At 43.8% G+C, this 15,955-nt stretch overlaps 1 protein-coding gene across 1 annotated transcript; it reads left to right on the top strand.

Annotated features, from left to right (window-relative positions):
• The first annotated feature begins 4,323 nt into the window (after window positions 1-4,323).
• On the top strand, window positions 4,324-14,804 carry med1 (mediator complex subunit 1). Its single transcript, XM_057037945.1, has 16 exons — window positions 4,324-4,612; window positions 5,171-5,277; window positions 6,056-6,134; window positions 6,379-6,433; window positions 7,453-7,585; window positions 7,677-7,705; window positions 7,842-7,913; window positions 8,124-8,198; window positions 8,511-8,674; window positions 8,783-8,894; window positions 9,063-9,187; window positions 9,288-9,415; window positions 9,640-9,841; window positions 9,957-10,052; window positions 10,157-10,262; window positions 10,336-14,804. Exons 1-16 carry the CDS (start codon window positions 4,492-4,494, stop codon window positions 14,219-14,221), a joined length of 5,490 nt encoding a protein of 1,829 aa, XP_056893925.1. The 5' UTR covers window positions 4,324-4,491; the 3' UTR covers window positions 14,222-14,804.
• Window positions 14,805-15,955: the final 1,151 nt, after the last annotated feature.

The raw sequence follows: 15,955 nt of genomic DNA, 5'->3' as shown, positions 1-15,955 counted from the left end.
ATGGAGGGAGAGACCGCGGGCAAGGTAAACGGCAACCCAGCAGCTGTCGACCTAATTCCTTCTTAACGCAGTGCTTCTGCTCTGATTAAGAAAGCGATCTGGCCTTTAATTTCCTCCTGACACCGGCTAATGCTCTGTATCTCAATCGCCTTTCCCATTGCTTCCTCAGTGCAACAGCCACGTGCGCGACATTCGCCAGGGGCCTGGGCTCAGCTAATGCAGGGACGAGGGGATACATAAAGAGAAGGTTTTTAAAAAAACAGGAATAACAGGCCGATGATAATATCACTCAGAAATATGAAAAACATTCATAGAGGTCAAATCAAATTCAACATCCACAAACACTAACAAACAAGCAAATAAAATCAAAATAAATTGGGCAAAATGAGATGTTAAAATAAACTCCTTGTGCTCAAACTAAGAGTGGGGAAGTGTTGTGATTACACTTCACAAGTGTGTGAATGGTAATTTAGCAGTGATAACATGCTAGCATGTCGCATCTGGATGTGCTCTATATTTGGAAGTGTTGGGGGTTAGCACTTATCACATAGATACAACACAAATACACATATTTCTTAAAGATAATACAGATATTTCTTTCAAAAAAGAACACTATGACGCTGACCTCTAATATGGTGCGTGCTGATTTAAATAAAGATAACTTCCAATGGAATTGTGCAATGGAATTTACAGCATTCACAATGATTCACGGTACTATATTTGTAGTTGCCTCCTTGATATTTGTTTGGAGCAGAAACCTCCAATCTTCAGAGTTAATGTGCACAAATGCATTTACATGAAGCCATTTTAAAACAGAGACAAAAGAGAAAACAACTGTTCCCTAATATTTTTGGAAGTCTTTTATTTTGAAGGCAGAATAAATAAACAAATTAGGGACACAATAATAGGCAGCACAATGGAAACAGGAAAACATGAGACATACATAGCTTTTAAATTTGCATCATATATTTTGTCATGAGAGAGGTAAAATTGAGTAATCATGCCATGATAAAGGGTCACCTAATAAAATATAGTTTCTGAATTAGGCAGAATCACTGGGAGCTTAGAAAGATCATTGTCTTTGACTATTGTTTTTTGTTGTCTTTCAAAGTGACAGAATAAATGTGCAGTTATAGCACAGGGATTTATGCTAACGCAAACACAAATATGAGTGGCAATAACTAGACTCGTGTGTTTTGCACACACACAAACACACAACTTACACGCCCTGATATGTGTGCATGTAGGATTCACCATGTGCAGTGTATGTGAGAGAGGTGGTGTTGCTAGGAGCACCAGGTTGTGCGCAGACAGTGGTAACAGAGTAGAGATGGCAGCAGCAGCAGCAGCCACCTGACAGTTGAGAAGAAAGGAGTGGAGCAATGCCAAGAAGATTCCCCCTGAGAGATGTGTGAAGGGGAGAAAAGGAGGAAGGCAGAGAGGTATAGGAAGAACTAAGCAGAATAAAGGTCTGATGTGTGATTTTGCTTTAAATAGTCAATTACAAGTTATAAAAAACAACAAAAACCCCTTAACAAAACAAAGCTGTTGGGATGGATGCAAAGAAATGGAACAGCAGGAGGAGGGAGGTGGTTTACAAGGTTGACTGGAGTGATGAGGAAAAAAGAGAGAGATGTATTCAATCTGTTGGGGCTCATGTTTGCTGTCTCCCCTCGTGTCACCCATCCATCAGATAAAAAGTCGGTCCATTTCCAACTTGCCCACGTCACTTCCTCACCTCTGCGCATTACCCCGCTGCGCTTCTTGCTAGTTTTCCATTAGTTGACTCCTTTTCCAATCTCTCTCTTTGCTCTTCCTCCTGTGCTCATCCTCGCCTTACTTTGTCTTTAAACGGGGGAGTCGTGTGAACAGGCTATGCAAATGAGATGGTTATTACCCCACTGCTCATCAAGCCGCGCAGAGGAGACATTAATAGGCTGATGAATATGCATGTGAATTTGTTAATTAAGTTAATTATTCTGCTGAAAATGCATTCGTCTTCCAAGGACATCTTCCCCAGGATTTCAACCTGCTCCGCTCATTAGTCATGCGATATTTCATACGCAGAGAGAGAAAGAGGGAGGCAGACAGTGGGAGGGAGGATGAAGGGGAGAGCAGACAATGCTGCTTTTGGAAAAGTAAGCACTCTGGAGCACTTGGGTTGGCAAAAGTATGGGACAAAAGTGCTGCAGCCTCATGTCATCAGCGCTCACAATGGGATCTGCAGTAACTACCCATAATAGCGAACCACATCCTGTTTTCCAGATATGGCACATTATTCCCAATGAGTCCTAGCTGGAGCCTATATGCATTCTGCGCATCATTTTTGTGTTTGCTTCTACCTCACTGGTTACTTCTCCCTAATTGCTTATTAAAACCCTCTTAAATGAACTTTTTGTGCCAACTTTCCAACACATTAATTAATTGTTGTAGCCAATTAAGTGCCGTTGTGCAAATGAGCCTCATCACAAATGCTCCTATAGGGCCGACCCCCCTCCTTTTTTCTCTCCCCCGCTCGCCGTCTCTGGTCTCCCCTCCCTCTGCCACCCTCCCAGCTAGTCTTCCCAGCTGCCCTTGCACTTCAAGGCACTCGGCGCCATAGAAGCAGAAACTGTGTCCTGATAATGCTTCACTGTTTTCTGGACCGTTTACAGCCTTCAGGCTCAGTGATCTTAAACTTGTATGATAGGTGAAAAGCAAAAGAGCCCGGCCTAATCCTTTTTTGTCACACTGACACACAGCGCAGCTTTGTGGAGCAGCCACAAAGCCACACAACAAATGTTATTAGCACTGCGGGGTTAATCACTCTGGGAACCGTGAATTGTGCTGCAGGCTTGAATGCATCACATACGCTGTCTTCATTCATGGCAGGTAAGAGAGATGGTGACAAAAAAAGGAAAGGGGAGTAGTCAACTTCAAAGCAACCCAGCGAGGATGCCAAGCTGTTCATCTCTGGGGTTGAGGCTAGAAACATGCAGCAAAAATAATCAAATTATTGTGTGGAATAGATGTTTATCAAAAATCTGGGCAGTTAATGGCTTCACAGGAAAAAGCAGGTGGGGTAAATGATGAAAGGATGAAAATAGGTGCGGCGTGTGAACATCCGTTACACCATCAGCCTCGATTTATAGGCATGGCTATCGATATGGCGAGGTCTGAATCTACACTGTTTAAGGTTTAACATCATCTAGCCCAGCTAATAGCACATGTCAGTTATCAGTATCAGTTAAATATTCACAATGCTTGAAACAAAATAGCATGAGAATGTTAATTTTATGGTTATTGTCTATTGTCTTCTTCAACAATTCAACGCTCTCTCACAACATGCATGACGCCCCTCTAAAAAATAGGGGCTAAACTGTCTTTTCTTTTTTTGCCATGTCCGGCTCTGCCCACTCTGTCATTCGAACATGGCAGCAATGCACCGACCAGGAGGCTTGGGGAAGCTTTAGCGACTGTGCCAACCTCGGTCTCTGCGCCACTCTCTCCCTCAGCACAGAGTGGGGTCCCGCTTGGCATGGCAAGGTGAACTAGCCTCTGATTGATGGGCATGGTTTCAGCCCACGAATGTGTTCCCCAAAGCCTGTGCCTCCCTTTCCCTTTCCTTACTGCTGTATTGGCAGTGGTGCCCACCTCCTCTTCCGTGCCAGGCAGCCAGCTAAAGCTCCTGGTGGGCACATCAATTACATAGCAGCACCTCCCTTCTTTTCTCAAGTCTATCCGCTGGTCTGTCTCCTGTCTCAGACGGTGCCAATCTGCTCCCTCTCCATCTTCACTGCTGTGTGTGTGCGTGCTTTTATATTCGTGATCACAAATATGTTTTTGCATACGCACAAATACACAGTAATCGTGCACGCACCCCTGCTCCCGCTCCATGGCAGGTCATAATGGTTGGTGGGAAAATCCTCCCTGGAGAGCACTCATTGCCACAGGCTCAGCTGTACAATAGGTTCAGGTGTGTGTGTATGTGTATGTGGGTGTATTTTCATCAGTGTGTGCATTTGTGGTTGCCTGAACAGGCATGGCTGCCTTTGCTGTTTATGCATTTATCCTGTTATTATTTTAACTTCATTGTTATATCTATGTTGAAATGAAAACACATGAACGCTCAAATTTTGATTCTTCTTTTTCTAAAGTCGATACATAAGATGGTTTTTAACCTTGCATTAGATTTGGGCTGGGAGATGCTTTTGGCAGCACATGAATCACTGACTTGCGGTGATTGTACGCCCCCTACAGCATTCATTGGGCATTGTCTTTAATCATCACCACCAATTCGCGCAGGTCAACGATTCTAATAGAATGGAAAATGGGAAATTACACCATGAAAAACTATGGACGCCCTAATCGCTAGATGTCTCTAAATCTCTTCACAGCAAAAAGGACAGTGAAAGTGGAGAAGCTGCCGCTCGTCCAAAATTGCATCACTACGGAAGCCTGGAAGAGGAAGCGCGGAAACTGAAAGAACCCTAGAAAGAACCAGTGGGGACAATGGCGGCGGGGCCCGGTGTTGCTCTGCAGTGTGATAGCCCTGCAAGAGAACTCTCACTTTCCGTTCATCAAGGAAGTAATCAGATTCATGGAGATCGAATCAAAACTGAAGAGTCAGCAGGTAACATCTTTACCCGTGTTTCTATGATGCACGCACTCAGCAATCTGCTTTGCGACTGAAGCTAATGAATGCTAACCGATAGCTTAATCACCTAGAGAATGTCAACATCCATCTGTCCTGCGGATGTGCGGTATGGGTAGAATAAATGTCCGTCTCTTTGGCTGTTTGGAATCGATTTCGTCTCAAATCTCCCAAGAAACTCAGATCTATCGATCACCTGGCAAATCAGACAGTGACAGATTTAGTAACTTCAGCTAACATTAGCAACTGGCTAACATCATCACAATAACATGCCATTTAGGAGCATTGGTTTGTTTTTATTTCCACTCAATTTGCTGGATTTGCAGTCACTTTCCTCCCCAAAAATCCTGAGCAGTCAAATTTTTGGTTCTTCATTATGTCGGATCCTACAAACAATTTATTACTTTTGGATTGACACTTAAGTGACACTCTTTCTGACCTAAGTTAGTAGTTTGCACCTTAAATTGTACTGCCTCTTTCGTCATTCTTTTAATGCCTGACCTTTTTGGTGAACAATATGTCTCATCTTTATTTCAGAGGAGGAGAAGGAAAGTCGCTCAGCTGTTTTGCTGGAGAAGCTTCACGCCAAGTATATTGCTTCAAGGCCATGGCAGGAGACCTTCAAACTAGTGCGTCAGGCCATGGTAAGCCAAGCTACCGGTAATAAAGATAAATTAATTGCATAAATGAACACAAAAGTTTTTAGTACCCCATCATGTTTCTGCTATACTCCTATTGATGCTTATTAATGTTTTTTCCCTGCTCACGAGCTTCATGTCGCCAAAACACATCAGACCAATAAAGTTACAGAACAGATCATATCGGGCCAATCATACATTACACACAACCTCATCTTAGATCCGTCTGAAAGCCAAAACAATCGCCACCAAAAGGGAGATTGAAGATTTTGCTGGTGGACCATTGTGGTGTCTATAAGATTTTTGAGATGAAAAACCTGACCGTCAGGGCACGGACAATTTTGTATCAGCAGATTCTCTCCTGATGATAAGGAATAAATTTAAAACCTCCGCAAAGTCACTCAACCAAAGATATTGGAGAATTCGACTAGATGGGCCAGTTAATAATATGTAATATATGTGAAAAAGGGTTTGTGTAGTACTGAGGTAGACACCTGTGATTTATTGCTGAATGCGGCTTATATATGTAAAAAGTTGATTATTAACTACTGTAATTACTGCTGCGGCTTATTATTAGGTGCGCCTTATGCACTGGAAATTAAAAATTACTTTAAAACCTCTGTAACTATGTTTAGCCACACATAATAACCCAGTGTGACTACCATTGCATAACTTGTCCTCATAGATTTTATTCTATTTAAAAACACAATCATATCTAACTACTAAATAACCCAAATCTTGAGCCTCTGAAAATAGAATCTAATGGACACTTTGTGTTTTTCAGGACAAACGAGGTCCAACAAATGCAGCAAGTCACCAGTTGATGCACAGCTGCTTAGAGAACTTGCAGAGAGCGATGAAAGGTGAGTGTGCTGACTGTACCAAAACAAAAGGTGATGATAAGCAGACAGGCCGATCTCATAATTGCTATTAAACCAGCACATTATTGGCCATTTATGGTGTGACATAGGGTCTGTAGCAGTCATTAATAGCCCTCATATTGATGCATCGATTTGTTATTTGACATGAAGCACACCTATATCACTAGATTCATAACTGACTCAAAATTATTGATTGGAAATTTAACATTTTTCATTCTTTTTTCAGTTTCATCTTTGTCTGCCATGACAGACCGTTTAGAGTCCATCGCTCGGCAAAACATGTAAGTTATTTTGTGTGCCTCCTAGGCACAGATTATCCTGTTTTTTCTTTCATCAAAAAGTTTGGCAATTATCTCCTTTTACACGCTTTATTGTACCAGCACCAAATTTTACCAGAACCTTTCTAAATTCTGGGAATCATGTGTTCTGACTTTTTTTCTTATTATTCCTTTGGGGAGTTATATGGGGGTTTTGTGGCAAAAAAAAATTCCATGTTAACCATTAGGAGTGGCCTTGAAAATGGCACATTTTTTTACCCCTGTTTGAGGGCCAACAGCTCTGTCATACCATTCAAACTTTAAATTGTAGCTAAAAGGGTCTAGATTCCCCATATCAAAGTCCTGGGTGTCAAGATGCTCCCGAAATCGCCATATCTCTGCCTCAGTAGGTCCTACAAACACATAAACATACATTCTTATGTAGCTACAAGCTTCTGCCACCTCACGAACATCACTTTTACTCCATTAAATAAATTAGCGCTCCGTAAAACGAGCTGCAGCGCTGACGAGTGCGCTCACATCTGCCATAGAAACTGCAGTGGGATAAATTGCTCAAGACTGACAAAAGCGTTCCCTGAACCCAGTTTAGCTAATTCCCCGACACCTTTTAAGCTAATTTAATGAATTTTCAAGGGCTTATATTTGAAAGCCTTCTAGTTCTAACGAGTCCACTCTTGATAAAATCAGTCATTCTTAAGTGCTTCAAATCGGCGTTTAAAAATGGGTGGCTTGTATGTTTCTTAACGATCACTAATCAGTGTGTGTGTGTAGGCGAGGGGCTGCTGAACATATAGATGAGGGCAGGGACGTACCACTGAGTTACACGGTCACAATTTCTTTAGAATTGTCTGGTTTCCTTTGTAAAGCTGTCTTTTTTCATCATCTTATTTGCTCTCTCCCAACCATAACCCAACTGGCTGCAATCACTATTACAATTAAAATATGGTGGAAGTTGGAAGATGTTGAGTCTTTTTGTTGGTCTGTCTTTATCTCTGATTTTGCGGCGTTTCCCATTTCAATAGGCTGGGCTCTCACCTCAGCCCGTCAGGCACAGAATGTTACATCACGTCAGACATGTTTTATGTGGAGGTGCAGCTGGACAACGGTGGTCAGCTAGTAGATGTCAAGGTGGCTCATCAGGGAGAAAACCCTACAGTGAGTCTGGTTTTGATTGGTCACATTTTATAACATTTTTGTAAGACTATTGGTTCACCTCCTAATGTTTTTTTCTTTTTTTTTATGACAGAGTTGCCTGGAGCTCATTCAGCATCTTCGGTGAGAAGAGCCCTTACTGTCATGACAGATGTTTATTAGCATAATGTGGTCGTTTATGTTCTTTGTAAAATGATTATACTGGGATTTGTATTAAAAATGATTTTTTAAACTACTCCTTTTGGTTTTCCTCCATCAGGGAGAAGAACTTTGATGAGTTTTCAAAACATCTGAAGGGCCTGGTTGAACTATACAAGCTCCCCGGTGATAAGTAAATATCCATTTGAAGATATTCGCCATACTTTATGTATTGCAACATTGTAGAAACTTTCATTGAGACAATTCACTCAATCCAAATTCAGTGGGAATGAGAAAAGTTAAAGCTGCGTTAGCATGACAGATCATTACCACATGAATTGTTGGTAGGTTTTTAGGTCATTCTAAATGTTTTATTGATTTTTTTTTTGTGTGTGTGTTTCAGTAAGTTAAAAACCAAGATGTACATTGCTCTACAGTCTTTGGAGCTTGATCTCACCAAGATGATGCACATGTACAGGCAAGTTCTCCAGAGCTTTTGGTTGTTTGCAGTAAAATCTTTAGGCTAATGCAGTTTAAACTAAACTATCAGAATTTTAGCTACAATGTAAATTGATCGTAGTGGAGAAACCTAGTTGCAATATAAAAGACAAAAGAGACATAAATTCCCATGAAAACATAACGTAAAATGATTTCAAATTGTTTACTTTTAATAAACTAATTTGAATTATAATTGTATCTGGTTACATACATTTGTCCTTATGAATTAGAATCTTTAGATTTTTTTTTTTTTTTTAAACAGTGTCATTTAGTACTGACCTTTGTGTTTCAGGTTAGCAACCAGTGCTAATACACTGGAGACTCTTCTTCATGGCAGCGTAGGCTTGTTGTCTGCAAGGAGCGGTGGTCATCTTGTTTCTCTTCACTGTTACCTCTCACCATATGACTTACTGGAGGAAAGAACCTGTGCGCCACTCAATTTAACAGACAACAATGGTAAGTGTGCCAAGGACAGAAATAATTTATGGATGCTTGTTCATCCAGCCGCGGATAGCTCGGTTTATTTGGTGATGTGAAGCAAACAAACTTGGATTTTCTTGACAGTTCCGCGTTCTCTGGGTGTGAGCGTTTCTGTGACAATTGAGGGAACCTCTGCTGTTTACAAACTCCCGATCGCTCCACTCATCACTGGATCACATCCCGTGGATAACAAGGGGTAGGAACACATGTTATCACTAAGCAGGAACTACAGAATTAAAGAATTCATACTGATGAACCATTTCCTTAAAAATGAAATGAAATGATCTTTCTTTTTTGATGTTGTGAAGTCTAATTTTAATATCTTTAATTTTTAGTCTTTTTTTATTTCTCATGTGTATTTCAGGACACCTTCATTTTCCACTGTGACTAATTCCAACTGTGTGGACCTGCCAGCTTGTTTTTTCCTCAAGCTGAATCGTCCCATGCCTTTCTCAGTGGCCTTCATTCAGAGGATGGGCAATGCTACGTGTGGGTGCACCTCATGAATACTTCCTTTGTATTTTTAATCTAGTTTATTATATGTACAATGTTATTAATCTTCTGTTGATGAAATCTGTTTGCCCCACAGCTATTCCAGTTTTTGAGAGCCCACCCACTCTCTCGCCTCTTTACCAATTAATTGTCCAGAGTGAGCTTCGCCTCCAAGAAGATGGGAGTGTCACACCACCGTGTCCACACAACATGACCTTCTACTCAGTGAGCAGACACTCTCGATCCCCCAGACATGTTTCTGATCACATTTTCACTGTAGATGGCAACTAATTGTGACACTTTATACGTATCGAAAGGTAAAATTTAGTGGGCCTATTCCTGGCAACTATTAGGCTTGATGATTAACTTGGGAGGGGAGCATTAAGACATGTAATAAGATGATAACAATAGATGACTTGAACAGAAACAAACTCCAATTTTGCTTCTAGGTATTGCCAGGGCAGCTGCACTGTTATTTTTTGAATGGTGACGCCCCAGTGCAAGATGGTCAGTCTCTTCAAGGGGCAATCGTGTCCAAGATCCCCTTCCGCCACCCAGCCCAAGTCCCACTTCTGTTAGATATCGTTCGGCACCAGGCAGCTTATAATTCCTTGATTAGCAGCTGTGTGAAACGCACTTCAGTCGACGAAGGCAAGTACCTGACTTTTGACTGGCTGTGTGTGTCAACAGATGACAACACATACGCTATTTTGTAGCTTGTGTAATACATTTTTGTTGGTCACTCATGCCTGTGTTGCTCCCTCAGATGGCGCAGGCCTGCTGCAGTTTGAAGTGTGTCCCCTGACTGACTCCAGTTTTAGTGTCTCGTTCCAGCATCCAGTCAATGAGTCGTTGGTTTGCGGTGGGTCCGCATATTAACATCTGCCACAGCTGTAACACAAGTACAGTTGGCTTCAATATTGAAATTTGCTCTTGTAAATCCTGTGCTCTTGTTTGATTTTGCAGTCGTCATGGATGTGATCGACTCCAGACAGGTCTCCTGCAAGTTATATAAAGGACCTTCGGATGCATTAATTTGTACTGACGATTTCATCACCAAAGTTGTTCACAGGTAGGATCCCTACTGGCTTTTGTTTGCATCACTACGGTCAGTTTTCATGACATTTGTTTCCTCGCCGTCTTAGATGCATGTCCATCCCAGTAACAATGCGGGCTATTCGGAGAAAAGCGGAGACCATCCAGGCAGACACTCCCGCCCTGTCACTTATTGCACAGACGGTGGAGATCATGGTGAAGAACAACCTCCCACCCTCGGGAAGTCCTACATATAACATGGCGTCATGTGATGGACCAAACCCGATGGGACTGCCTGGGCTTACTGGGGGCAATACGCCCACTGGAGGTGGACCACCTGGAGGACCCAATTTTGCTGGCCCTATTACTTCTCTGTTTGGAATATCCCGGATGGAAAGGCAAGCTCAAGGAGGAGAGTGTCCCTCACAACCCGGGGGAACTGGCCAGCAACAATTGCAACAGCATCAGCAACAGCAGGCAGGTCAAGGCCATTCAGAAGACTACAACAAAGTCACACAGAATCCCATATTGACAAGTTTGCTGCAGATAACCGGAAGTGTTGGCTCTAGTCCCAACTCCCAAAATGCACCAACACCCCACCAGACCCCACCTCCAACATCGTCTCCTGCGAGCAACACGAAAAATCATCCAATGTTGATGAATTTGTTGAAGGACAACCCTGCGCAAGATTTTGCCGCACTGTATGGTTCTAGTCCATTAGAGCGGCAGAATTCTTCATCCGGATCTCCACGGACGGAGGGCATGGCTGGAACATGCCCTGGAGGTAGCCAAAAGGTTAAAAAGAAACGTCCAAGGGTGGTGGAAAAGGGCGGCATGTTGCCCGGTGCTTCTGCTAGTGGTGGTAGCGGTTTAAGCATGAAGTCCCAACAGTCTTCCTCGATGTCACAGCAGCACCAACACCACCCTGTCTCGCATGAAGACGATTTCCACCGTGAGCTTCTCTCTATGGATGTAGATGCTTCTCAGAATTCGATGTTTGACGTTAACCTTACCAGTGATGGCCTCGACACACCACATAGCATCACTCCAGCACCCAGCCAATGTGGAACACCACCAGCTGGCCCCAACATGCCGTACTCGCAGTCCCACGTCCAATCCCAGCAACAGCAACCCCAAGGTGCAGCACCGTCCCATATGGTCCGCTTGTCTAGTTCTGACAGCATTGGGCCTGATATCACAGAAATTTTGTCAGACCTGCCCGAGCAGACAGGAAAAGGCAGCAGTGGAAGCCATGGACAGCACCCCATTGGCAGCAGCGGAGAGGAAGGAGGCCCTCTCGGTACCCCGATACGTGACTCCTCGAGCTCAGGTCAGGGTAGTGCAGTTTTTGACTCGGCGGATATTTTCAACACGAACAGCAACGAGAATCCTTTTACCGATGCCGCTGACTTGATCGCAGAGGCGGCCGCAACTGCTGCTACTCCCACCAGTGATTCTTCTTCGAACCATTTCTTCCCCGACGCTGCCGACTTCAATGCTGACCTCCTGACTTCGGGCCATGGCTTCTCGCAGAACTACTTTGATGACAGCTCGCCGAGTGCAGACGGAGATATGGATCTGGTCAAAGGGTTTGGGGGGAGCAGCCAGCAAAACACTCCATCGGGAACGCCTCAGAATCCAACGTCACATGGGCAAAGCACCCCAGAGCCGTCGCTGAAAGATCCGTTCGATATGGGGATCGTTTTTGGAGGTAACAGTGGTGGCGGCAAGCCACTTTTAGGGCAAGCCTCTGATATGTCAGATACGCATAGTGGAGGGTCACAGAGCCCTCTTATAATGGGAGCAGGATGTGGGGATTTTAAGGGGGCAGAACCCAAAGTGAAACAGCAACAGAGTCACATGCGGCCAAAGGATGAGAATGGGGGTAGCAGTGCGGGTAATGCTGTGGTAGGGATGGGGAGTAGTTCAACAGAGTGCAAACAAATCAAACGAAGCAGGACCCCATCCAGTGAGGGGAAGTGCAAAGAAAAGCCTCCCAAACGTAAAAAGGTGGACTCGGATGGGAAATCGCCCTCTCACAGTTCTGGGGGACGACCATATACGCCCCCTAGTGGTGGTTCAGGGTCTGGAGGAAGCATGAGTGGGGGAGGCTCGAAATCTCCCGGTAGTTCAGGGCGCTCACAAACGCCCCCTGGTGGTGCCACACCGCCGATTCCCAAAATAACTATTCAAATAACAAAAGGGACTATAACTGGGGGGAAAACATCATCTCTTAGTGGATACACCTCCAGCAGCTCAGCCACAGGTGGCACAGGAGCAACAGGGGGAAACAGTGGCAGCAAAAGTCATCATTCGCACTCCTCCTCCTCCTCTGGGAAGATCAAGTCCAAGGAAAGTTCTGCTACACCAGGCAGCGCGTCAAAGCCGGGCGGTGCGGGAATAACAAGTGGAGTGCCATCCCAGTCTAAAACTCCTTCACAAGGAATAGGCATTGGTAAACCTGGATCCTCCCCAATTAATAAACATGGTTTGTCGGGGCCTGGAAGCAGCAGCAGTGGAATTGTGGGAGGCAATAAGACAAAACCTCCAGGGGGCAAGCCTCCTGGGTCTCTTATGAATCCCAACATTAAGCCCAACATATCCCCTTCTCACTCCCGCTCCAGTAGCTCTGGTGACAAAATGTCTTCCCCACTGAAAATGCAGCAAGCCCAAGTTCCAGGAACACCCCCTTCCTCTAAAGCGAAATCACCAATTGGCTCAGGTGGCAGCAGTTCCGCAGGGTCCAAATTATCCTCCGGCCCAGGCATGAGCTCCCAGAAACCTCTGGGTGGGAGCTCCTCCTCTGGATCCACATCTTCATCATCGTCTTCCAGCTCAACATCATCATCCGGCTCCATGACTTTTTCAGGAAGCTCGCAGTCTCAGTACGGGGGAGGTGGCAGTGGAGGAGGAGGTGGTAGCGCAGCAGGAGGAAGCGGATGTGGAGGCGGTGGTAGCAGTGGAGGAAGCGGAGGTGGCACAGTAGCGGGTCAGAACAATGCAAACAACCCCAACGCCAAGGGGAAATCCCCCAGTCGAAACAAGAAACCCTCTCTCACAGCAGTCATAGACAAATTAAAAAGTGTAGGTGGAGGAGGAGTTGGGGAGGATGGTTGTGAGGTTGGGCCACCTGTAGGTGGTCCTGGTTCTGGAAGTGTTCCTAGTGGTGGTGGACCTGGAAATGTTCCTAGTGGTGGAGCGCTTAACATTTGTCCTTCTAAACACATCTCAACCTCTCAAGGTGGTGAGTATAAGAGGGAGAAGTCTGAAAAGGAAGCAAAAGCGAAAGTGTCTGTTTCAGGGGGGAACAGCGGGGATAAAAAGCTGATGGACCCCAAAACGGGAGGTGTGGGTACCACTGGTTTGGCTAAAATTATCATTAGCAAACCTGATGGTGGCTCACCAAGCATTAAGGCCAAAGGGCCTCTCCAGAAATCAGGAGAAGGGTCCGGTGACTCAATTCGCCCCCAGATGACTAGCCTCAAAGCTTCCCCCCTTTTCAGTGGCTCAACCCCCAAGCACGACCGCTCCTCTCCGAGCCACAGCCGCTCACCTGGATGCACCCCGCTCAACCACGACAGCGAGAGCGAGTCGGGCAGCAGCTCGGTGGCCGAGAAATCCCACCAGAACAGTCCCAGCTCAGACGACGACCAGACTATCCGACCGCTTCCACCTCAGGACTACTTGAGCTCTATTCCTCTCAGCTCAGGGGAGAAGCACAAGAAACACAAGAAGGAAAAGAAAAAGAAAGAGCGGGAACGGGAAAGAGACAGAGATCGGGAGAGGGACCGGGACAAAGAGAAAAAGAAATCATCCATGTCCATGGTCCCGTCCTCGCATCCCATCAAAGCAGACAGTTGGTCCCGGTCACCCATCTCTGCTTCAGATTCTTCTTTGTCCATGCTGGGTCCAGAGCGTCCCACCCGGCCCAGCCCATTGTATATGAGAAATGAAGACGATGACCTCATGGACTCAGCTCTGACTGGCAACATTTAATTTTGTGTCAAGGTCATCATTTTACCCCTTTTAACATGCAAAACGTTTATTTATTTTTACTCAAAATGCCTCAAATAGGCAAACCTCTTATTGGTTTTTGTCACAATTTCATGTTTGTCAGCATTTAAAGTAAAAAGAATACAACATTTCCTAAAAGTTCATGTAAAATGGCTTTACAGTATATTTTTGAAGTTATTTACACATTTTTGTGTTCTCTTTGATATCAGAAAGTTTGAATTGTCAGGTAATGTAATTAGACAGAAGTTTCATATTTAATACCCTTTTATTTGATACACTTTCTTACAGATGCTCTTAAAGTTCATGGCTTTGCCACTGTATTTTACCATGTTTAGTGGCTTGCATCCACGCAATTTTGAAACTGTTGACTACGGAACGGCACAGTGTTCAATTTTCTTCATTTCCAAATCAAACTGGGATTTGTTAAAGATTTTGATACTTTTAAAAATCATGCTATATTTTAGTGTAGGTAAGAATGAAAATTTAAAGGAGGGAATGTGGAATTATGGTAATTTCTTTTTAAATGTAGAAAATTTGGGAAGCTTGAAATAAACATTTTACTTCATGCTGCATTTCTGTATTTTTTTAATATAAAAATGCCACCGATATACAGTCATTTCCCATAGTTCAACCTAAAGGGTTATAAGGATGGATGTGTTCTTGCATTGAGTAAAGGCTCCTCCAGTCATGCAGAATAAAAGGCTCCAGTAGGTGGCAGCAGTGGATCAGGTGTCACCTGCTGCATCACGAACAGGAAGATGAAACAGTTTAAATGTGTTATATGAACAAAGGTTAGATGTAAAGTCGTGATATTATCAAACACAGTTAAATAATGCCAGTACAAGCTACTTTGCTGTCATTTGAACATATTTAAGTACAATAAAAATGGAGAGGCCAAATAGATTTAGGGTTCTGGTGTTTTCCCTGGTTATAAAACTTATTTTCCTCAAAATCTTAGCTGTAAAGAAATGTATTATAATGTTCGTCACTTTCAATCAGACAAAACAGCCATGCAACTGGGTTCTCTGGCACACTTCTTTATTTTTGCTGACTGTTTAATCTATTTAGTTCTCTGGCAGCCACTGTAGCTTCTCCAACATGAGTGAGGGATGTTCAGTCCTTGCAATTTTAAGAAAAGAATAAAATTAATAAAGCAACGTTGCCATTATACATTATATTACACAAGATTTTTTTAAATTATAGGGCTTTAAATTGAACCTTAATAGAAATGCATCACATACAAAACTCTACATCTGAATATGAATTTGTCGGTTTCATTGAGGCACTTGACTGTAGTTAGAAGGAGATGGGCTCGCTTGGATTTTAAAATGAAATTCAATAACGCGTAGAAATCAGCGATGTCTGAATCTGATTTAACTGCACGTGCCTTTTCCTGTTTATCAACATCCAGCGACCTTCAGGAAAGCCTGAGATGGCAGCACTGTTGGTTTATTATGCAGCCTCTGGAACCTCTATGCCATCAGCCTTCTTGAACTAATGAGCCGTGCTTTTCTTGAACTCAGCTACTTTCTTCTTTGCCGACTCCGTCACTCAAATATTGAGCCTGGCTGTCCAGTGAGTCCAGTCAAGATTGTTGAGAGCTGCCGCAAATTCCTGTGTGACATGTCTTTTTACACATCCTCAGCGTTTGATAGTTCTAGTTTGAGTTCTCTCCTCTGAACTCTTTCTGTCTCTGTGACTTCAGGAAAGGATGGC

This window comes from Takifugu flavidus, chromosome 1, assembly GCF_003711565.1.
Source record: "Takifugu flavidus isolate HTHZ2018 chromosome 1, ASM371156v2, whole genome shotgun sequence".
Taxonomy (NCBI): domain Eukaryota; kingdom Metazoa; phylum Chordata; class Actinopteri; order Tetraodontiformes; family Tetraodontidae; genus Takifugu; species Takifugu flavidus.
Note: the sequence above shows the minus strand (reverse complement) of the source record. Positions and strands in the feature narration are given on the sequence as shown.